This window comes from Schistocerca nitens, chromosome 5, assembly GCF_023898315.1.
Source record: "Schistocerca nitens isolate TAMUIC-IGC-003100 chromosome 5, iqSchNite1.1, whole genome shotgun sequence".
NCBI classification, from domain to species: Eukaryota; Metazoa; Arthropoda; class Insecta; order Orthoptera; family Acrididae; genus Schistocerca; species Schistocerca nitens.
The window spans coordinates 831,631,523-831,657,088 of NC_064618.1; the positions used below are offsets into that span (position 1 = coordinate 831,631,523).

Genomic DNA, 25,566 nt, shown 5'->3' on the forward strand with positions numbered 1-25,566 from the left:
ATAGGATGATGGACATTTACAAAGATGATCTAGTTCTCGTCGAGTCTGAGAATTTTTTTCAGTTGCCTGTGAAGTCTGCCAACGTTTGAAGAGTGTGGAAGTGTGTAGTGTGAGTGATGTACTTGACATGATGATCTCATCTAGCGAAATTGCCTGTGAATTGTACTGTCGTTTCCAATCATTCCAGTCATGTCATAATTTATTTTAAATTTAACATAATGTTATAAGTTTTAAGCTGTTTTACAACAAGGACGTTTTTCAGGGCGTATCATGTGGACTGAGACGTGATAGTTGTGTCCTGTCATCTTGTTAATGTAGGCATTTCACAGAAAAATAACTCTGACATAAATTTTGTATGAAACTTTAACAATAGAACTTTATTGCTTCGCTAAGAAAGATTAGCCACCTCCATTCGAATATCATGATATATTCATTTAACAGTTATTAATAAACTAGATGTGATAAATACTTACGATTATGATCATAGTGGGATGTAGCCTTTTTGCAAGAGAAGAATGTTCGTAGTGTTGTAAAATTATCCACAGCGTAAAGAGGGAAAGGTGATAGGAAATTTCTTGCATAAACCATGTTTCAAAATTTACATTATAATTATTTCCTTTGACAAATTATTTAACAAAAAGATATGAAAAATCCCAAGTGAATAGGCCCTAAATAACAGTAACTGCAATAGTATGCACATATAAAAGTGTTAGGTTTGTGAGGTAGACCTATTCCAACTGGCGCCGGTTCTATCATTTTCATATCACTCAAGGAATCTATTATACATGAAGACACGTTCTTCATCCGAATTTACGTGGAGTAATGTCATTAAATTAAATAGACAGTTATAAAAATCCGTACGTTGTTTTTTCCGATATTTACACATGAATGCACGGCGTTCACAATTTCACCAAGTGTCCATAAATTCGTTGCCTTTTTTCTCGAACTACTGTTATCCAATGGATCTTCTTTGTTCACTGTTGCACAAAAACCATTTTCGTCGGGAGTATCGTCAAAAGAAAACTACACACACTCATTTATGTATCACAATAGACTGAATTTCGTAGTAATCCCAAACGAATTGTTTTATAACGTAATCGAAAACAGCACAACAAAGTATGAATTACTCTTGGCGTCAACATGAAATTTCTCTTGTGACTTATTATTTACACGTTCTAAATTGCATTCTTATTTTGGGTAATTTAATGAAGGTGCACTATCGGATACATCTTAGATATCTAGATGTTATCTTCAGTAAATTAATAGAAATTTTACAGTAGATTGACATCAATGAAATTTCGTAACTATTCCTTGCACAATATTCTCTCGTTCAGGATTACTATAAAACCAATTTCTCAGTTGATAACAATTAATAAATAAGGTGAACGCACACCTGTGCTACACAATATTATTCCGGAAGCCTGTTCGTTCGTGTAACATCAATATTTCGTAGTTAAATGTCTTCACCATCTTTCTTCTTCGTATTAAAGCTTAATGTCTCGGCGCCTGGACTGTCAGTGGGTACTTTAGGATGACAGTTGTTCGTCGCACAGTCTTGGATTCTCCAGTCCGATCATCAAAACGAAGGCTTACAGCTGGCCTTCAAACCAGAAAAGAGCTGGAATGATAATGTTGTTAATACGTGTTAAGACTAACTATAGTCTTCTCCCTTCTTCACAGCGTCTGAAAGATTCTGCAGATATTCCGCACAACCGGATTACACGGTTGGGTTTTGCGGAACGAAGTATTTCTTGTCAGCGATATTTTGTCCCGCTAGGTGCAAAGGTGTGGCCATCGATAGTGATACCCTCAATGCTTGCTTCATGTAGTATTTGCGCCTCAAGCCGCAATTTCATCATCCGGCTGTTGAGGTCGGACATCACTCAACTGTCTGGTATTGCAGTACTTCCTGGTACTGCAATGGAAGAATCACGAACAGCAAACTTTCCGTTGCTGAGTCAGTGCGGGATGTGTTGAAGATGATTTGGCCCCGAGGCGGATCACGAGGTGATGAATCTGGATTTTATTCGTGCGTAACTTAAATCTTCTTACGCCATCAGTACCACTCTCTTCATGTAAAAGATACGATGAGCTCCACTGGTTAGCTGCAGGTCTCTCGAAGAACTTGGGCCAATTTTTCTTTGGCGGACACCGGACACTGTTGCTAATGTCGACAGAATGTGCGTCTTGCTTCTTATAGTTCGTTCGAGAGCTATACGCTGTCGGTTAAAACTAGATTAAGACTGATGGACTGCGTAGTTTCGGCACCGCATTCTCTGTTTCAGAGCCGAAGAGAGATGCTCCTGTCGGTGACGTAAGGTCACTGCGCGGAGTGCTGCCGAGTGTCGCCATGCGACGCTCGGTCTGTCTTGAAACACGTCCGGTGTGGTCCGGAGGTGGCGCCGGGCGGCCTAGGAGCACTCTAGCGGCGAGGGGCTGGTGCCCAGCATGAAGGGCGGGCTGATGGGCCCCTGCCGGTGGTAGTCGGCCGCCGCGGCCGCAGCCGCCGCCGCCTGGTAGGCGTCCAGGCCAGAGTCGCCGCCGCCGCACTTGTCACCACCGCCTCCTTTGCCCTCCTGCTTCAGCACCATGCGACGCCACTTGGCTCTCGCGTTCTGGAACCACACCTGCAACAAGTCATCAACCTTGAATCACTCATGTATCAGGTCCAGTTGCTGCTGCTGCTGAGTGGGGGCAGGAAGGTAACGTTCTGTGACCAACACACACGCACACACACACACACACACACACACACACACACACACACACACACACACACTGAAAGGGTACAGTACCGCCCGACATTGAAAATAGGTACAACATACTTCATTACTTTTGTCAGAACAACACATTTTTTTTGTAAAATAACTCAATTTCAATTAATACAGCGACGCCGGATACCAGTGTGGGAAAGAATGACAATTTATTTATTTAATTGATCACATGTGCACTCCCACAAAATAAATCCCTACATCCAGTTTGGTGAGATCTGTGAAATGAATGAATGTATGGTCGTCTGCTAACCGCAGATAGTGAATGTGAATATATCATCATCTTTGAGACGATCCTTTGGCCACCTTTGGTGGGACCAAAGAGATGAAATTTACCTTAGCTTTGAGCGCCTGAAATGTGGCTGACTAATACAGTAGCAAGGTGCTCCCCCACTTCGACAGAGGTGTGAGAGGACCTGGAGAACGGCCATGTTTCAGCACTCTGCCGCTGGATCTTGTGCTGTTAAGACCTGTTTTAGTTGTGCTCCGTAATGACAAGAGAGTGGAGACATGGTATGCATGTGGAATATTTAAGAGTAGTTTGAAATAATAATTTCTCTATTTCAGGAACTTTTGTGGGGAGAATTAAGTGTCAGGCAGGTAATATTAATGGGATTGTAGTAATCTTCGGAAGTGACCAACGGTCACAATGAAACCACGTGTAGCAATAAGTTGAAATACTTCCGTGTGCTTAAGTTAAGCTGAATTACTAGCGTGTGTACAATAAGTTGAAATATTTAAGAAATAGCGTGTGTACCATAAGTCGAAATATTTAAGAAATGGCGTGTGCAGGACTTGAAATTAGAGACGAGTACTTCCACGTGGTGAGTACTGTGTGAGTCTCAAACTGTGTATGAGACAAAAGATAAAGAGAAGTACTCGTCCATGGTATCATTTGAGGATTCGCGTGTGTGATGAATACGTTCTTAATATTACTTTGCGTGATGTGATTCCGTGTGACGCTAGATTCAAACTCTGAGAGAGAAGCAAGGTGAGTCGGCCGTCTATCCAGCAACGCCACTTGGCTTGCATTGCACAGGAAGACGTGCAAATATCTCCAGAATTCATAGTAGGAAAGTAGAATTACAAAGTGGCGCAGTGTCGTGTGAAACTGGGATAAATATTAATTGAAGTGGGAAAGCTGAAAGTGATAGTGTTGTGACTATTTAGTGTTTTGTATTTCATATTGTAGTGTGATGTATGTCATGTAATTTGGGCATGTGTGGTTTGCATGGGAGAGTAGCAAGGTAGTTTCAAAAGATTAGTGGGTTATGCTTGTTCCTTCGGTACCGCTCGGTCTGGAGGAAAGTTTCGTGATGATGATTGTGAGAGTCGAAGCGTGAGGTATAATAAGAGATCCACCATCCTATCCAGAAAGTGCACTGTAGCGTTAAATAATTACGAGACCATAATATAGAGATTCACCAATGTAAAGCCATGCCCACTGGGCGGAATTTCTCATGTGTTATTGTTGTAGATTATAGAATTTGTGTGTTTAGGTTAGAGAACTTATCGGAATAAATAAGATAGTGAAAAGAAAAAGATTGGTGGACTTTTCCTTCGAATTGTATGTTGTCATAATGTCCCGAATTTATAATGTGTGCGCCATTCCTATTCAGTGCGGTGGCCACGTGTTGACAAAAGCCGTTAAATAAAAGACAAAAAGAAAATGTGGTATTGCCAGTGCGTAGTGTACAGTCAGAGTTCTGTAAATTACTGATAGTCAGACGCGTGTTTCCGTTGCGTATTAATCATATAGGAGGATAACTTGTAACTTAAGTGTGAGTACTAGAGTTCATGTTACTCGATAAATAAGAATGAATCCACTCGCTTGGCAGACCACTCATCTTGCAGGCCTGACTGCTTAATGCCACAGTATGAGCAAGGCATGTGGGTGCCTCTCAACACACACACACACACACACACACACACACACACACACACACGAGAGAGCGCATGCGCCGAAATATCTGATACTATCAGACAACGGACAACACTGTTCTGCATTGGAAATACATTGAAGAGCCAAACAAACTGGTACACCTTGTGTAGGGCCCCTGCGTTCATGCAGAAGTTCCGCAATACGACGTGGCATGGATCGACTAATGTCTCAAGTAGTACTGGAAGGAACTGACACCATCAATCCTGCAGGGCTGTCCGTAAGAGTACGAGCGATGGAGATCTCTTCTGAACAGCACGTTGCAAGGCACCAAATAAGCAGCAACCAGTCGCAAAATCTTGTTTTATTTATTCACTTTTGCAAATCGATTTCAACTGATTAACAACCATCATCGGTGCTTTCAACGAATATGTGCCCTGAGTAGCAATACTAATCACAGGTCAAACATAAAGTGATCACTTTATGTTTGACCTGTGCTGAAGACAGTTTTACTCCTCGTTGAAAGCATCGATGATGGCTGGTAATCAGCTGAAATCGATTTGCAAAAGTGAATAAATAAAACAAGATTTTGGGACTGGTTGCTGCTTATTTCGTAATTTTATGGTTTACGGTCGCTCCACAACTTTGGAACCACATGGAGCCCACCATTCATATGCTCAATAATGTTCATCTCTGGGCAGTTCGGTGGACAGCGGAAGTGTTGAAACTCAGAAGAGTGTTCCTGGAGCTACTCTGTTATCCTGGACGTGTGGGGTGTCGCCTTGTCCTGCTGGAATTGCCGAAGTCCGTCGGAATACATAACGGACATGAATGGATGCAGGTAATCAGACAGGATGCTTACGTGTCACCTGTCAGAATCGTATCTAGACGTATCAGGGGTCCCAAATCACTTCAACTAAAAACGTCCGACGCAGAGCCGCCACTGGCTTGAGCAGTGCCCTGCCATCATCCAGGGTCGACGCATTCATGAGCTTGTCTCCATACCCGTACACTCCCATCCGCTCGATACAATCTGATACGAAACTCGTCCGACCAGTCAGCATGTTCCCACTCATCAACAGTCCACAGGCGGCCGGTGTGACCGAGCGGTTCTAGGCGCTTCAGTCTGGAACCGCGCGACCGCTACGGTCACAGGTTCGAATCCTGTCTCGGGCATGGTTGTGTGTGACATCCTTAGGTTAGTTAGGTTTAAGTAGTTCTAAGTTCTAGGGGACTGATGATCTCAGATGTTAAGTCCAATAGTGCTCAGAGCCATTTGAACCATTTTGAACTAAAAGGAATCTGCTGATATCGGTTACAGAATACAAGGACGGATAACCTCAGCAGTTTGGACCCATAAGACCTTACCACTACCTACCACTACTGAACACAACACACGAATCTACAGCTGTAAATTCAACTACATACTTATTGACTATAACTGCGAATAATTTACGTTGGGACGATGACAGATAATTTTGTACGGAAAGCAAACCAAAAAACTACGATTTAATGACAGAATACTTAAAAGATGCAACAGGTATACGAAAGACACTACTTATACTACGCTTGTCCGCCCTCTTCTCGAGCACTACTGTGCGGTGTGGGATCCACATCAGATGTAACTGACGGAGCACGTCGAAAAAGTTCAGCGGGGGGCAGCTCGTTTTGTATTATTGCGAAATAGAATGTCACGGATATGATACGCGAGTTGGGGTTGGCAATCGTCAAAGGAAAGGCGGTTTTCGTTGTGGCAGGATCTTCAAAAATGATTCAAATGGCTCTGAGCACTATGGGACTCAACTTCTGAGGTCATCAGTCCACTAGAACTTAGAACTAGTTAAACCTAACTAACCTAAGGACATCAGACACATCCATACCCGAGGCAGGATTCGAACCTGCGACCTCAGCGGTCTCGCGGTTCCAGACTGCAGCGCCTAGAACCGCACGGCCACTTCGGCCGGCGCAGGATCTTCGAATGACGTTTTAATCAAGATCTTTGCCATTAGGGTGTGATAATGTTTTGTAGCCACCCATTTACACAGGAAGGAATGATCATCATAATAAAATACGAGAAATCAGAGCCCCCATGAAAAGATTTAAGTGTTTGTTTTTCCCATACCCTCTTCGAGAGTGGAGCGGTAGAGAAACAGCTTGTAGATAGATGGTTTGACGAACCCTCTTCCAGAGTGAATTGCTGAATACACTTAATTGTGAATTGCTCAATGATCATGCAGATGTTGAGGTAGATGTTCGAAGTGACTCAGATTTCCCAACTTCTTCTTCTTCTTCTTCTTCTTCTTCTTCTTCTTTATCGTCGCCTTGTCCCACGTCACGTAGGGTCGGCGTTGCTCTTCTGGATCCTTCTCCTCCATAGTACTTTATCCATTGCCTCTTCCTCCTTCCATCCTTCCTCCCTTAGGTCCCCGGATATGTTATCCTTCCACCTCATCTTCGGTCTTCTTCTCTTTCTCGCTCCTTCAATCTTTATATCTTCAACTCTGTTTCCAATATACTCTTCCCCTTTTCTCTGTGAGTGTCCGTACCACCTTAGTCTGCTCTCTTGCATCTTTTTCCCCATGGGTCCCACTTTCACAGCTCCTCTAACAAATTCATTTCTAATCCTGTCCTTCCTTGTTACCCCACACATCCACCTCAGCATCCTCATTTCCACCACTTCCATCTCCCTTTCCTGGGCTACTGTGATTGGCCATGTCTCTGCCCCGTATATCGTAGCACGCCTTACCACCGACTTGTACACTTTCCCTTTCAACCCAACCCTTTCTTGTCACACAACACTCCACTCATTTTCCTCCAGTTGTTCCAACCGCAATTTATCCGGTGTTGTATCTCGCTTTCCAGTCCTTCTTCCCTCTGTATGTACGACCCCCGGTATTTAAATTTGCAGACCGATTTCAGCTCATCATCCTGGATCTTGCAAGACTTCATCTGCACATCCTTCAGTGCTAAATATTCTGACTCAGCTCTCCCAACAGAACCAATCTTTTGTTACTGTTTCTCTATTGAGAATATGCTCCGCCTCCTTCTATAATGGGAGATCTGCCTCTCGTGGTCATTACATAGAGATATTTACTAAGACGGTATCTGTTCTTGGGCCGGCCGGAGTGGCCGTGTGGTTCTAGCCGCTACAGTCTGGAGCCGAGCGACCTCTACGGTCGCAGGTTCGAATCCTGCCTAGGGCATGGATGTGTGTGATGTCCTTAGGTTAGTTAGGTTTAATTAGTTCTAAGTTCTAGGCGACAGATGACCTCGCATAGTGCTCAGAGCCATTTGAACCGGTATCTGTTCTTTCGGACATGCCCGAAAGAACAGATACCATCGGTAACCAAGCAGCTCGTTAGAATGAATTTACAGTGAAATGAACACCCTTAGCTGCTTACAGACGTTGACATACGTCGACGGGGACAGATGAAGATGTGTGCCCCGACCGGCACTCGAACCCAGTATCTCCTGCTTACATGGCACACACTCTATCCATCTGAGCTACCGAATGCACAAACAAAGCCCGAACTCTTACGGGAATCGGCAACGCGCCGCGAGTAATGAGTATAATGGGCGGGGGCACTACGAATGTAGTGTGGGACAATACGCTGAAAATTTTCTCTGCCTCGTAATGACTGGGTGTTGTGTGCTGTCCTTAGGTTAGTTAGGTTTAAGTAGTTCTAAGTTCTAGGGGACTGATGACCATAGATGTTAAGTCCCATAGTGCTCAGAGCCAATACGTTGAAAATGTGGGTTTCGCGGGAGGCGTGCCAGAGATAAATCCCTGCAGTCGCGCTGTCCTCTATGTCCTCGGTAGCTCGCCGGCACGGTAGCTCACTGTGTTCGGTCAGAGAGCCGGTTGGCCTCTGTAATAAAAAAAACTGAGTGGAAGGATCAACCACCGAACTTGAACAGGACGTCTTGCGACGTCCGCAACGACCAAACACAACGATCAATAACGAACAAAAAAAAAAAAAATGGATAGAGCGTCTGCCATGTAATCAGGAGGTCCCGGGTTCGATTCCCGGTCGGGGCACACATTTTCATCTGTCCCCGTCGACATATGTCAACGCCTGTAAGCAGGTAAGGGATTTCATTTCATTGTAAATTACATAGAGATGTCCGGTCACTTTCGATCAGATAGTGTACGTCTCGTGTCACTGTTTCTACCTGCTGGCAAACCACGCTGAAAATGCGCCCGCATTGAGATCGCGTACGGGAACGGCTCTTCTCGTATTCTTACGGTTTCTGAGCGTTTCCAAGCACGCTCCCACTGGTGTGGAGCAATGTGAGAAGCAGGTGGCATGTCCATCCGCGGACAGCGCCGTATTTCTGTGGACAAGGCAGTTTGCGGCAGCGGCCCGCGCCGGCCGGAAGTGCGGCGTGCCTGCGCTGCAATTAGCGGAAATAGACGCCCGTGGCGGCGGCGGCGGCGGCGCGGGGCGCCCATCCGTCACCGGCCGCCCTCGTTTGTCCGCGCCGCCGCCGCCGCAGCGGGCGTCGTGCCAGGCACGCGCAGGCGACAACAGCCGCCGGCCGCCAGACGGGAATTACACGCGTTCGACAAAGTAGTGTAAACACCCGCCCGATGCCGAGTGAGGCCACATTCGGTATGCACAACAGCCTCAACATTCCGAGGGATCGGTGCATACGAGAGGCCTGTAGTCTGAAGGGACAAAATTATAGGGACGGCAGAAGGTCCTAAAGTAAGCTCGCCGGCCAAAAAAACTCATCACCCCAGTGCGCGCGTACAGATGATTCGTTACGCCTTATGGCGTAGCGATCCAGTCACGTGCTGAATCGCGCGCGCGCTGCCTCTAACAAGGGGAGGCCGCCAATTGTGAAATTCAGATTCAATTCATACTGCGCATAATAAAAGCTCATGGCCAGAGGTGTAATGTGGCAAAGCACCAAGATGCACTTCTCAGCCATTGCCGAAAAAATCGACAGTTAAAATAAACCGTTGCGGTGAAATACTCTCTACGATTAATAATTTTCTACAGCGTCGTGGCGCAGCGGTAAGCGTTCAGGTTCTTAATCCGAAGATCGTCGGATCGAATCTCTGGCCATGCAACGTTTTTTTTTTTTTAAGTATTTGTTTTTTGTAATTCAGATATATATATATATATATATATATATATATATATATATATATATAATTCCCGGTAATCAGTTGCAACAATTACGCATATAATAAGTTGTTGAAAGTCGTTTGTCGTGGAAAAACTGGCGACTTCGAACATCATTATGTTTTCCGCAAACAAAGTTGTATTTCACAAATATTATTAATTGTCTTCATAATGTTAACCACGTATAGTTAACGGAAGACGTAGAAACGATATTCCGAAACGAATACGTATAGCGTAAGTCAAACGTTCGAATTAGAATAGAAACCCCACGAACACAAATTTGCTGTGGTAGGTATGAAATATAAACTCCGTTACTCGCTCGTTACACTTGAAGGACAGATGTTGAATGCGCCGAAACGAGCCGCCGCATAACAGGGTAGTTGCCTGCTAACTTCGAAAGAAGGTAGATTCGGTCCCTAGCGCAACTTATAACATCGTCGAAAATCAGTACGGACGTGAGAGCTTTGGTACACCCTGTTAAACAAACGGAAAAATGGAGGCGGTACAATTGGAGAGCGATCCGCCTTCACCAACATGCATAAGCAATTCATTAATAGTTTGAATTACAAAAAACTAATAATAAAAAAAATGTTGCATGGCGCGAGATTCGATCTGGCGACCTTCGGATTACGAACTCGAGCGCTTACCGCTTCGCCACGACGCTGCAGAAAACTATTAATCGTAGAGAGTATTTCACCGCAACGGTTTCTTTTAACTGTCAATTTTCTCGACAACGGCTGAGAAGTGCATCTTGTTGCTTTGCCACATTACACCTCTGGCCACGAGCTTTTATTATGCGCAGTATGAATCGAATCTGAATTTCACAATTGGCGGCCTCCACTTGTAAGTAAAGCGATGAGTGGCACATTTACGTTTCAAGCGGCCGCTGTACGTAAACGTGGGTAAGTGTAAGGACGTGACAGTGTGGAAAAAAGGGGCAATCGTATGAATTTGCTGGATTTGTTGGGCTTTCACGGCGGGCTGCTTAACGTATCTAAAGTTCAAATGGTTCAAATGGCTCAGAGAACTATGGGACTTAACATCTGAGGTCATCAGTCCCCTAGAACTTAGAACTACTTAAACCTAACTAACGTTAGGACATCACACACATCCATGCCCGAGGCTGGATTCGGACCTGCGACCGTAGCAGTCGCGCGGTTCCGGACTGAAGCGCCTAGAACTGCTCGGCCACACCAGCCGGCCGTATCTAAGGCTGTGGTGTAACACACATGGCCGGCCGCGATGGTCTCGCGGTTCTAGGCGCGCAGTCCGGAACCGTGCGGCTGCTACGGTCGCAGATTCGAATCCTGCCTCGGGCATGGATGTGTGTTATGTCCTTAGGTTAGTTAGGTTTAAGTAGTTCTAAGTTCTAGGGGACTGATGACCACAGCAGTTGAGTCCCATAGTGCTAGGAGCCATTTGTATCACACATGACCACAAAACGCGGCGTCAGAATTGTGATCGGGGAAAGCTCCTGACCGTGACAAACCTGGGAAGCTTGTGAATCAAAACCGTTTCCCAGGCCGACAGGAAGGGCTCTAGGCAGTGAATGAAGATCCATCTCAACCGGTCGGCCAGAGAGCAATCGAAGGGAACTGCACGCAGTGAATACGTCTGGATTCCGTCGCCCTACAAGAAGCCATTGCTCACACGGGCCCATACAGACGACAACAGCAAAGTTCAGTGGGCTGGGTTTCTCAGTACTCTCCCATCGACTGGCCTGTAAAATCACCTGACTGAAACTCCGTTGGAAATCTGTGGTATATGCAGCAACAGCTGGTAAAAGTTCGACATCAGCATCCCCGCGATCAGATCCTTAGCGGGTGGTTTAACCTGGATGCGACGTACCTGCAAAACCTTGAGAATTAACTTCCTAACCGAACCCATGCGGTCATCGAGTCAAGGGGCGGAACTGCACGGTATTTATGACGCTTCTAATCATTTTTAGGGGTGACTAATCCTTTATGCGGCGAGCTTATTTTGAGATGTGCGGAACCAGTGGTCATAAATGTATGTGTCAGGTGGTACGAGCTTCTGAACAAGCAATTCGTGTCAGTTACAAATATATTTTGAAAATTCGGCTTTAAACAAAACACAATTTCTTGCCTTCCTTTCTCCACTCATGCATCTCTCTGTGATATAGCACTGTTATTTTACTTTACAGCATATGTAGTAAAATAAGGGGTATAACATCGGTGATGCAGATGTGGTGAAGTGAAAAATAGTCACATACTCAGAGAACGTAGGCAAGCAGATGCAGGGATCAGGCTTCGACATTCGGTGCAAGGTGGTGGCAGAGATGGTTTGCCACTGCCTTCCTCTGACCTATTATGAATTGTGAACTGCCTATCTGTGTCGTGTGGATGACTGCGATGAGTAATTACACACTGTACCGCTGGGTTTTTGTAGTTAGGGGGGCCAACCAAGGGAGAGTGCGTAATCTGATCCTAGCCTACTCGTCTGGAACGTCACCAAGTTGGCCGTCGACCTTAAGGACCCCATCCAACAGACAGATGCCCTCACTTCGTAAGACACCATGGAGAGGTATGGAATTTAATACAGGACACTGGTGCAAAGACTGGCGAGTAGGAACTTTACGCCACCACCCTTCCTCCCATTGTCGGTCAAATACTGAGAGCGAAAAATTTTTCACCTCCAAGATTCGAACCAGCGCACTCCCGATTCGAGCGCCACAGCACAAGCGTGAGTTAGCGAACTCAGCTTTTTAAGTGGGTAACATATCTGTTAAAGAGAGAAAATCAAGAAACTGTTTTACTCAACAGTAAATACTCAAGGGATATTTACTGATGAAAAAGGATGCACATGGTGGGCTAACATAAAGAAAATCCACGTCCAGTAGGGTGCGTGTGAAGATAGTCTCTAATCGCTTGTGATTCATGTACAGATTTACAAGAAACTGCGTCGGTAAAGTAACTGAGAACTGGCCAAGTTTTTCGACACAACAGAATTGGAATATGCGCTGTAGGACCGTACAAGAGAAGAATCATCGATTAGCACCCGTCAGATTGCCGGTGAAGGGCACACTTAGAAGGCTGCATGCAATATGGAGAGTAGTGATGGAGCGTTAGTTATAAACCTACCAGAAACAACGTCTCCAAGTACTGGGGTCAAACAATCTTCGAACCCAATGTTGAATTCCGTAAATAGTTTATCCAATGCAGCACTGCAGTCCATAAAATCCTAAAGCTTGTATTGTTCATAGAATTCCATAGCAACCGCCATAAATGTTTAGAGACTCCATAAATCTGGATGGGTAGACGGATATCTGAACCACACTCCTACGAAATTAGAGTTCGGTGTGTTAAAATCCACGTCCGAAAGAACAGACACCATATCCATATAAGTGTATAGTTCTGGCAATACCGGCCATGATCTTCTTCTCTTACGGGGCTTGGGAAGAATGTATTCCACGAGTAATGAGTGTGTTGGCGCAGGACACTACGAATGTAGTGTATGGACATACAAGGTGAGAATGTGGGTCTCGCGGGAGGCCTGCGCGAGATAGTCGCTGCAGTCGCGCTGTCTGTGCCCTCGGTGGCTCAGATGGATAGAGTGTCTGCCGTGTAAGCAGGAGATCCCAGGTTCGAGTCCTGGTCGGGGTATACATTTTCACCTGTCCGCTTTTATATATATATCAACGTTCGTCAGCAGCTGGAGGTATTAATATAATTCTAATTTCATTCTAGGCGGCTGCAGGTCATCAATGGTGTCTGTTCTTTCGAACATGTGCGAAAGAACAGACACCATATCCATATAAGTATATAAGCGGATGTTGTTTTTTCCGCTTTGCTGTATGCAGCGTGAATGATACGGTGCCTCTTGAAAGACTATACACTACAACTGCCTGGTTCACGGAAGCATCCACGCTACGAATACTAACAATACGAATTCACTTACCCGCGACGTAATGCACTTACACAGAGCACAACTGATAGTTGCAACGTATTGAGAGTACTGCACAAGTGCCGTTCGTGGTCGCACACAACAACAGGACTTGCAGGCTTGTGTAGCATCCGCGTCTACGTTCAAGCACGCATTTATCGTGGTACTGCCATCTTACCGAGCGAGGTGGCGCAGGGGTTAGCGCACTGGACTCGCATTCGGGAGGACGATGGTTCAATCCCGCGTCCGGCCATCCTGATTTAGGTTTTCAGTGATTTCCCTAAATCGCTCCAGGCAAATGCCGGGATGGTTCCCTTGAAAGGGCACGGCCGATTTCCTTCCCCGTCCTTCCCTAAACCGATGAGCCCGATGACCTCGCAGTTTGGTCTCTTCCCTCAAAACAACCCAACCGAACTGCCATCTTTTTGTCCAAGCGACGGCCAGCTCCTACCAGTAGTAAAACAGAACTCTGCGCCACGTCTTTTCAGACTGATCGTCCAAGACTACCGTTCTGGAGCGTATTAGCAGTGAAGTTTCGGAACAGCGACCACAGAAAAATACGTCACGCGGGGGGAAGACGTATGATAAACTGCTGTTTAGCCTTCACCGATTACTTGCTGTCTCAGGATATTTCATTGCGGCAGCTCCCGAACGTCGCGCGCTGTTATTTACCGGCGACGGCGCCGTTTCTCTCCGTCTCCTTGCCTCTTTTTCCCTCGTCCCTTCCTGCTCCCCGGCAGCTCCGCGCCCTCTGCGGCTCGGAACCGGCCGAGGAGCGGAAAGAAGGAGCCAGGGCGCGCCTCAAAGGCGGGTGAAATATGCGCGCCGGCGGCTGTTTTTGTGCGGCCGCCGCCTGCGGCGTGTCACTGATTATCCGCAGGCCGCGCGCGCGAGCGTGTGAGTGTGGGTGGGTGAGTGAGTGTGTGTGACACACGCCACGGCGAGATCAGACGGCGGGCGCGAGGCGCGGGCCGCCGCCCGTATAAACGGCGCTGCGCCCCATTGCGCAGCGGCGCTGCCCGCCTGCGGGCGTCGCGCCAGACGCCGACGCCGACGGCGACGTCGCAGGAGCTGCGGCCGAGGCTGAGGGCCCAATTACGCGACGCCCACGCGCTGACGCCTGACGCCGACCGGCTGCGGCTGCAGCGCCGAAGCGGGCTCTGCCGGCAAACTTGCCGTGCCTGTTTGGGGCTGCTGGCAGACTGTTTGGGTACAGCCTGACTCGCTGCAGGGCCGGTGCCGCGTTTCCCTGAACCGTGTCATTATGGTAGACTAAAAGAAACAGAGAATCTTCCGACATTTTTGACTAATATACACTACTGGCCATTAAAATTGCTACACCACGAAGATGACGTGCTGCGGACGCGAAAATTAACCGACCGTAAGAAGATGCTGTGATATGCAAATGATTAGTTTTTCAGAGCATTCACACAAGCTTGGCGCCGGTGGCGACACCTACAACGTGCTCTCATACACAAACAGCAGTTGACCGGCGTTGCCTCGTGAAACGTTGTTGTGATGCCTCGTGTAAGGAGGAGAAATGCGTACCATCATGTTTCCCACTTTGATAAAGGTCGGATTGTAGCCTATCGCGATTGCGGTTTATCGTATCGCGACATTGCTGCCCGCGTTGGTCGAGAGCCAATGACTGTAGCACAATATGGAATCGGTGGGTTCAGGAGGGTAATACGGAACTCCGTGCTGGATCTCAACGGCCTCGTATCACTAGCAGTCGAGATGACAGGCATCTTATCCGCATGGCTGTAACTAATCGTGCAGCCACGTCTCGGTCCCTGAGTCAACAGATGGGGACGTTTGCAAGACAACAACCGTCTGCACGAACAGTTCGACGACGTTTGCAGCATCATGGAGTATCAGCTCGGAGACCATGGCTGCGGTTACCCTTGACGCTGCATCACAGACAGGAGCGCCTGCGACGGTGTACTTGACGACGAACCTGGGTGCACGAATGGCAACACGTCATTTTTTCGGATGAATCCAGGTTCTGTTTACAGCATCATGATGGTCGCATCCGTGTTTGTCGACATCGCGGTGAATGCACATTGTAAGCGTGTATTCGTCATCGGCATACTGGCGTATCTCCCGGGGTGATGGTATGGCGTGCCATTGGTTACACGTCTCGGTCACCTCTTGTTCGCATTGACGGCACTTAACAGTGGACGTTACATTTCAGATGAGTTACGACCCGTGGCTCTACCCTTCATTCGATCCCTTAGAAACCCTACATTTCAGCAGGGTAATGCACGACAGCGTGTTGCAGGTCCTGTACGGGCCTTTCTGGATACAGAAAATGTTCGACTGCTGCCCTGGCCAGCACATTCTCCAGATCTCTCACCAATTGAAAACGTCTGGTCAATGGTGGCCGAGCAACTGGCTCGTCACAATACGTCAGTCACTACTCTTGATGAACTGTGGTATCGTGTTGAAGTTGCATGGCCAGCTGTACGTGTACACGCCATCCTAGCTCTGTTTGACTCAATGCCCAGGCGTATCAAGGCCGTTATTACGGCCAGAGGTCGTTGTTCTGGGTACTGATTTCTCAGGATCTATGCACCCAAATTGCGTGAAAATGTAATCACATGTCAGTTCTAGTATAATATATTTGTCCAATGAATACCCGTTAATCACCTGCATTTCTTCTTGGCGTAGTAATTTTAATGGACAGTAGTGTACCTTTGGATCACGTACCACGAACCACAGAGCTATATATCTGTCACGCTAGTTACACACGTCTTCCGCGAACAGATAGCTTAGTAGCATAGCTACCAGAGCTGCTTCTTTGTCTGCCCTTTAATAAGGAATTCTCACAGCCAGAAGGCTCAGTTCGGCGCAAACGTGTGAAGCAAGCAGGCACCAAGCCACGGCTACGCACTCGTGCTTCGTACAGCCAGTTTGAAAGTGGTCAAATTGTCGCCTCCCTAGCGCCGTGTTGCTCCTTTCCGAGAACTGCCATACAAGTTGGCCGAGCTGCGTCAGCAACGATGCTGGTATTAGTGATCACACGAACACTCTCACTGCCGCAGACGGTGTTGTGGACATCCGAACAGCACAGTCCATGCAGCACTTGTCAACACGAACTGTTGCAAACGAGCTATTACGAATGGGACTACTGGCACGCACACGTCTATCCCGTCCTCCACTCTCACCGCAGCATCGACGTGCACGACCTGACTGTTGCCGTCAGAGGATCACTTGGAAGATTGAATGGCTCACCAGGTCTTCAGTGACGAAAGCACTTTCTGCCTGCAAGTGACGGTCGTTTTCTCGCACGACGTAGACCTGGTGAGCGATATCCCATAGTGTTCATTCGTCCAAGACACTCTGTTGTAACTTTTCGCACCTCAGGCCATAAGCCTTGCGGTGCGGAAAGTTACACCTACTCCTCACCTTTGGTGTTTCTGGAGGAGGTGCAAACCAGCACTCGGAACATACAGAATGCTGTTAGACCCGTTCTTTTGCCGTTCTTGCAACAGAAGGGTGATGTCTTGTTCCAACAGGATAATCCTCGCCCACACACTGTCCACGGGACCCAACGGGGCTCTGCAACACGTGTAGCAACTTCCTGGCCATCACGATCTGCGGAGTTGTCTCCAGTCGATATGATCGGACGAGAAGTTACTTGTGCGACTCGTCGGCTATCAACTGCGTGGACAGGTCGAGTAGATGTGGAATAACGTATCCTAGGCCAGTTTTCGCCATCTGTACGAACGACTGGATGCCAGGCTCTGAGCCTGCACCGCCGCCCTTGGAGACTACACCAAATACCAGCATGGGTGTTTCAGGATGGGTCGATACCTCGTATTTCTGAACTTCTTGTGCTGTTGATCTGTATATGTAATCATTTCATGTACTCCATATGCACTGTTGCAACAATAAATCTTGACTGAATTGGAAACCTCGAAAAACGTGTACTAAACTTCTGTCCAGCGGTGTATGAAACTGGCGAAGAATCATTACTCCAAAGAAAGTATTTGAAGGCAGGTGCGAGTGTTACCGAACCATTAGGCTTCACAAAGAGACGTTCGTTTAACAATTATCTATTTATAATATGACAAATCATTGAAAAACGTCGGAAATTTGACTTAGAATCGCCTTTAGTATTTTTTTATTTATTAGAAGAAAGCCTTGATAAGGTAAAAGGATCCCTTTTGTGGAAAATACTGGCAATGGAAAGGTTTTCTTGTATACCCTTTTAATACCATAAAAGTCTTAATGTACATACGAAAATAACTGTAAGTTCAGATACGAAAAAGTCGGATCTAATTTTAAGAAACCAAGGTGTTCGGCAAGGATATAGTCCGTGACCCACGACCTGGTTATGAACTCGAAAGACGAAATATAGTAATTAAAATAGGATCCAGCGTACCATTAAATACTCTCTTACATGCAGATGACCATATATTATCCAAAACGCAATGCACTACAGCCTAACTACATCCGCAAATAAGACGAAGATAATAACCTTCAAAGGGAAGGATGCAGCCAGATCTAAAATAATGATAATGAGAAAATTTTAGAACAAGTATCCTACTTCAGTCATGTAGGATGTGAAATTAGTTTTAAGTACGACAAAGAAACTGCGAATAAAATTACTAAATATCAAGGTATCTACGAAACAACTTAAAGAACTTTAAGAAGAAATACAATAAAGGCAACATTAATGAAGTTTTATCAAGTTATGGTTGTACCTATTCTCGTATGTGTTCCCGAATCATGGACGGTAACAAAATAAGAAACATCATGTGTACTGGCAGCAGAGGCGGAGGTATGTAAGGGGCTGTGATGAAATGGATGGAGTAAGGAACGAAACAGTAAGATCAGATTTAGAAATCTTTTCAGCTAATGACAAGAGAGAAAAGAAGAGAACGAAATGGAAGGATCATGTTGACAGAAGATAGACTGCAGGAAAAGATAATGAATTATCGGCCAACTGGGAAGAGAGAACTAAGTAGACCTCGTAAGAGATGGCTGTATGATACCGACCGGAACAGGTGACAATACCTAGTCTGTGGAAGGAGACGATGACGATCAGTTTAATCTTTTCATTACCAGTGTTCTTTTTCAGTGAAAACCACTAACGCACCGCTTTTTTAATAAAGGTTGTAGTCAGAAGAAACAATATTATATTTCCCGACTTTCTGTTTTCAGATGTTGGGATGGATGGCACATACACAATAACCCATTGTTACCTCTGAGGATTTCGGAAGATTACTGCTGAAAACTTGCAAGACTTACAGCAAACATACACCCATCAGTGGGCAGAGTATCTAACCAAGTTCTCAGCTCACACTAGGGTGTTCAATAAGGTCACCTTTTGTGCCACGACAAACGTTAATACACGTCTGAAAGAACAGACACCACACAGATTCCGCAGATGTCGTACATTATACACTCCTGGAAATTGAAATAAGAACACCGTGAATTCATTGTCCCAGGAAGGGGAAACTTTATTGACACATTCCTGGGGTCAGATACATCACATGATCACACTGACAGAACCACAGGCACATAGACACAGGCAACAGAGCATGCACAATGTCGGCACTAGTACAGTGTATATCCACCTTTCGCAGCAATGCAGGCTGCTGTTCTCCCATGGAGACGATCGTAGAGATGCTGGATGTAGTCCTGTGGAACGGCTTGCCATGCCATTTCCACCTGGCGCCTCAGTTGGACCAGCGTTCGTGCTGGACGTGCAGACCGCGTGAGACGACGCTTCATCCAGTCCCAAACATGCTCAATGGGGGACAGATCCGGAGATCTTGCTGGCCAGGGTAGTTGACTTACACCTTCTAGAGCACGTTGGGTGGCACGGGATACATGCGGACGTGCATTGTCCTGTTGGAACAGCAAGTTCCCTTGCCGCTCTAGGAATGGTAGAACGATGGGTTCGATGACGGTTTGGATGTACCGTGCACTATTCAGTGTCCCCTCGACGATCACCAGTGGTGTACGGCCAGTGTAGGAGATCGCTCCCCACACCATGATGCCGGGTGTTGGCCCTGTGTGCCTCGGTCGTATGCAGTCCTGATTGTGGCGCTCACCTGCACGGCGCCAAACACGCATACGACCATCATTGGCACCAAGGCAGAAGCGACTCTCATCGCTGAAGACGACACGTCTCCATTCGTCCCTCCATTCACGCCTGTCGCGACACCACTGGAGGCGGGCTGCACGATGTTGGGGCGTGAGCGGAAGACGGCCTAACGGTGTGCGGGACCGTAGCCCAGCTTCATGGAGACGGTTGCGAATGGTCCTCGCCGATACCCCAGGAGCAACAGTGTCCCTAATTTGCTGGGAAGTGGCGGTGCGGTCCCCTACGGCACTGCGTAGGATCCTACGGTCTTGGCGTGCATCCGTGCGTCGCTGCGGTCCGGTCCCAGGTCGACGGGCACGTGCACCTTCCGCCGACCACTGGCGACAACATCGCTGTACTGTGGAGACCTCACGCCCCACGTGTTGAGCAATTCGGCGGTACGTCCACCCGGCCTGCCGCATGCCCACTATACGCCCTCGCTCAATGTCCGTCAACTGCACATACGGTTCACGTCCACGCTGTCGCGGCATGCTACCAGTGTTAAAGACTGCGATGGAGCTCCGTATGCCACGGCAAACTGGCTGACACTGACGGCGGCGGTGCACAAATGCTGCGCAGCTAGCGCCATTCGACGGCCAACACCGCGGTTCCTGGTGTGTCCGCTGTGCCGTGCGTGTGATCATTGCTTGTACAGCCCTCTCGCAGTGTCCGGAGCAAGTATGGTGGGTCTGACACACCGGTGTCAATGTGTTCTTTTTTCCATTTCCAGGAGTGTATATAAACTGAAGATGGAGAGGGCAACAAAGGAAAGGAAATGGAGGAGATCACTGTTGTCATCCGGGTCGGGACATTACGCGGAATCGGCGGTGGCGAGTGAAAATGAGTACTGGACCGCGATTCGAACCCGGGATCTCCTGCTTACCAGCCATGTGCGTTAACCACTGCGTCATCCGGGACACAGTGTTATCGCAACTGCACGGACTATCACGACTCGCCTCACGGTCGATCCTTATTCCCATCGATCGCCACCTACCTGCAGCCCCTGTGCATTTCCTCCATGTTCGCTCTCTCAGATTCCCACTGAAGGTCGGACGTATTTGTGTATTCGCAATAAAGAAAGTGGATACATTGCCCAGCTAGGCCAATCAAATAATATGAATGCATATTGTCTGTCCTTTGCGACCGCCTGAGGGAATCTCAGAGAGCGACATGGAGGAAATGGACAGGGGCTGCAGGTAGGTGGCGATCGATGGGAGTGTGGGTCGGTCATGTGCGGTATGACTTGTGGATCTGACATGTCAAACATGGATATAGCGTATCAGTTCTTCATTATCAGATGACATCTGAATGTAAACTGACTCACTGTACATACCGAAGTATTAGGTGAGAAAGATGCCAAGATGGCAGTATTATACAGGATTAATGACAATATTTTTATGTTTTGAAATACAGAAGTACTGCTACAATATACTGATTGTATTGTATGTACTGTATTGTATGTTAACCGAGAACCTAGAAACGACGCAGTGGTCCACAGCCCCACGACGACCACCGCCGTCCACTTCACCCCTCTGTCTCTCCACACCCAACCCAGGGTTATTGTGCGGTTCGGCCCCCGGTGGACCTCCCAGGGAACGTCTCACACCAGACGAGTGTAACCCCTATGTTTGCTTGGTAGAGTAATGGTGCTGTATGCGTACGTGGAGAACGTGTTTGCGCAGCAATCGCCGACATGGTGTAGCTGAGGCGGAATAAGGGGAACCAGCCCGCATTCGCCGAGGCAGATAGAAAACCGCCTAAAAGCCATCCACAGACTGGCCGGTTCACCGGACCTCGACACAAGTCCGCCGGGCGGATTCGTGCCGGGGACCAGGCGCTCCTTCGCACTCCGGAAAGCCGTTCGTTAGATCGCTCGGCTAACCGGGCGGGAAATATAGTGATACAACGTAGTTTTAAATGACATAAAATTGTGTCTATTACATCATCCAGCTTATTATCTAAAAAATGTGGATTCTAGTATCAGATTCTGAGTCCATTACAAAAATGTTCGCAACATCTCACAAAGTATTTACGATTTTGCTTCCATACAAACATGACTAACACCCCTACCCTGTTCCCACATTGTCTTGTTGATTTCATTCAGCAACAGCCTAAGACTGTTAGCTATACGTTTCTCAAACCACTGCTGACATCGTAGAGAAGGACAGCGGAAATAAACGAAAGAAAAAGAAGTATCAGTTGCAAAACGTTGATCTTTGTTTTGCTTCAGGGAAGGGTTCTCTGGCCACTTTCATACAGTATCTACCTTCCTCTCACGTCGTTCCACATTACTACAGGACGAAGTACTCTTGCTCCTCCACTCCTGCGAGTAACACAGCGGCGGAAGCTTTTCAAGGCTCCATCACGCCGGGCCAAATGTACAGTGAAGAGAAACTTTATACGAAGAGGTCTCGTCCCCGGTCGGCCCAAACGACAGCTGTTATTTGTATACGTGTGCATTAGCAACCTCTAGCGGCTGAGGTCCTCTCCACACTCGTTTTTCTGTCAAAAAAAAAAAAAAAAAAAAAGCGAGGAAAACATTCGTACAAGAGGCAGGAAGAAATAAAAATGAAGGAGCGAAGCGGCGAGCGGCGGCGTATTATTTGTGGGGGCCGGAGCACTTAGCACAGTTTTACGGCGCCACTTGCCGGCCGCCGGGCCGGCTCCTTATCATTAAGGAAGGCCGGGCCGTCCGGTGCCCCTCCGCCTTCACTTATCGGGCGCATGCCCACCCAACCGCGAGACTTTAATGGCGACATTATCCCTCGCGACGGCGGACCGGCCGGTGACGAAACCCCGCGCGCCCCGCGGCGCGCACTTTATACCCCCTTTTACTGTCGGCGCTTTCTCCAGAAATCAAACGAGCTGAAATGAAAAGAAAGGGGAGCCGGCCGCGAACGAGGCGAGCCCCAGCGCTTTGTCCGAACCGTGTCTCGTTTCGCTGACTGAGACACTCTTTTTTTTCCTCTCTTCGTCTCTTTTGCAGTTACGTATACCGCATCGGTTACTACAAACAAACGATTCTCGCTACCATCATAGGCTCGGCGTATGTCGGCAGCGTGTTGTCCGTAAAGCCGTCGGCACACGGAGCGTGCTGTCGAACGTTAACGTTGAGCGTGCCAAGTTCAACGTGCTGCTGAACGCTCAGGAACGATGCGACTTGTGTACGAGGTGTGGCTAGAAAAAAACCGGACTAGTACTGGTGAAACAATAAAACGAATGCAATAAGGCTGAAAGTCGCGTGGCCTGTCACGTGACTCTCGCTCCGCCTACTGCTCGAGTTTCATCTGCCTCCTGCACTCAGTCTGCCCGTGGCGTCTGTTTTAAGTAGTTGACGTTTTGTCTGTGCGTCGGAAAATGTTGAGTGTACAGAAAGAACAGCGTGTTAACATCAAATTTTGTTTCAAACTAGGAAAATCTGCAAGTGAAACGTTTGTAATGTTACAACAAGTGTACGGCGATGATTGTTTATCGCGAACACAAGTGTGTGAGTGGTTTAAACGATTTAAAGATGGCCGCGAAGACACCAGTGATGACACTCGCACTGGCAGACCATTGTCAGCAAAAACTGATGCAAACATTGAAAAAATCGGTAAACTTGTTCGACACTTTCCTTGTCAACTCCTGTCAACTCAGACACTGCTCAAATTGTTAAACGGCGATCTTGTTGATCGATGAACTCAGTTTTTTTATTACAGGAGGCAGCTAACCCTCTGACCGAACACGCTGAGCTACCGTGCCGGCGCGCTAAACCATCAACACATGCCAATTGTGTAACCATATTGTCTTAAACACTTGCTGAAAACCTTAATTGTAGATATGTTACTAATTGGAATTTAATTATAACAAATTGTACCAAGAACAATGCGTTTTGGGTAGATATTCAGTGTGTCGCTGCCTTCAAATAGCCTACTCTCATAATACGCAAGTTACAATAATTCTTTTGCCACGAATATGATGTTTCTCATTATTTTATTGGAACGAATCACACAGTTAACAATGTGTTTTCCAGTGATTCTCAATTTGCTGGTGCTCAGAAACGGCATATATACAGGGTTATTACAAATGATTGAAGCGATTTCACAGCTCTACAATAACTTTATTATTTGAGATATTTTCACAATGCTTTGCACACACATACAAAAACTCAAAAAGTTTTTTAGGCATTAACAAATGTTCCTCCCACACTCGGCGCAGCATGTCCCCATCAATGAGTTCGAAAGCATCGTTGATGCGAGCTCGCAGTTCTGGCACGTTTCTTGGTAGAGGAGGTTTAAACACTCAATCTTTCACGTAACCCCACAGAAAGAAATCTCATGGGGTTAAGTCGGGAGAGCGTGGAGGCCATGACACGAATTGCTGATCATGATCTCCACGACGACCGATCCATCGGTTTTCCAATCTCCTGTTTAAGAAATGTCGAACATCATGACGGAAGTGCGGTGGAGCACCATCCTGTTGAAAGATGAAGTCGGCGTAGTCGGTCTCCAGTTGTGGCATGAGCCAATTTTCCAGCATGCCCAGATACACGTGTCCTGTAACGTTCTTTTCGCAGAAGAAAAAGGGGCCGTAAACTTTAAACCGTGAGATTGCACAAAACACGTTAACTTTTGGTGAATTGCGAATTTGCTGCACGAATGCGTGAGGATTCTCTACCGCCCAGGTTCGCACATTGTGTCTGTTCACTTCACCATTAAGAAAAAATGTTGCTTCATCACTGAAAACAATTTTCGCACTGAACGCATCCTCTTCCATGAGCTGTTGCAACCGCGCCGAAAATTCAAAGCGTTTGACTTTGTCATCGGGTGTCAGGGCTTGTAGCAATTGTAAACGGTAAGGCTTCTGCTTTAGCCTTTTCCGTAAGATTTTCCAAACCGTCGGCTGTGGTACGTTTAGCTCCCTGCTTGCTTTATTCGTCGACTTCCGCGGGCTACGCGTGAAACTTGCCCGCACGCGTTCAACCGTTTCTTCGCCCACTGTAGGCCGACCCGTTGATTTCCACTTACAGAGGCATCCAGAAGCTTTAAAATGGTTCAAATGGCTCTGAGCACTATGCGACTTAACTGCTGAGGTCATCAGTCGCCTAGAACTTAGAACTAATTAAACCTAACTAACCTAAGGACATCACACACATCCATGCCCGAGGCAGGATTCGAACCTGCGACCGTAGCGGTCACGCGGTTCCAGACTGAAGCGCCTTTAACCGCACGGCCACACCGGCCGGCTTCCAGAAGCTTTAAACTGCGCATACCATCGCCGAAAGGAGTTAGCAGTTGATGGATCTTTGTTGAACTTCGTCCTGAAGTGTTGTTGCACTGTTATGACTGACGGATGTGAGTGCATTTCAAGCACGACATACGCTTGCTTTCTCGGCTCCTGTCGCCATTTTGTCTCACTGCGCTCTCGAGCGTTCTGGCGGCAGAAACCTGAAGTGCGGCTTCAGCCGAACAAAATTTTATGAGTTTTTCTACGTATCTGTAGTGTGTCGTGACCATATCCCAATGAATGGAGCTACAGTGAATTTATGAAATCGCTTCAATCATTTGTAATAGCTCTGTACATATACGCTTGAAATGAATGCCAATATGGCGCCTCACAACTCAGTACGGAAGGGAGACGACGTGCGTGTGACGTAGGTGGCGTTGTGCCATCTCATTGGTCAACGCTCAGACGCACGCTCAGAATATTTGACATGCCAGATGTTGCCCTGCACGTTCGGAAAGACTCCCAAACGTGCTATTCCACGCTATGACGTCAGAAACTCGGCACGCTCAATGCTCAACG

General features: G+C 47.2%; 1 protein-coding gene across 1 annotated transcript in view; it reads right to left on the bottom strand.

Moving 5' to 3' along the window:
* Positions 1 to 589: 589 nt before the first annotated feature.
* The window catches only part of LOC126260744 (protein apterous-like), a gene marked incomplete at its 5' end in the record, with an annotated part of 346,928 nt that continues 321,951 nt past the window's right edge, over positions 590 to 25,566 (bottom strand). Inside the window, one exon of the mRNA XM_049958083.1 lies at positions 590 to 2,627. Coding sequence (XP_049814040.1) covers positions 2,412 to 2,627 — 216 coding nt within the window. The remainder of the gene's footprint in view (positions 2,628 to 25,566) is intronic.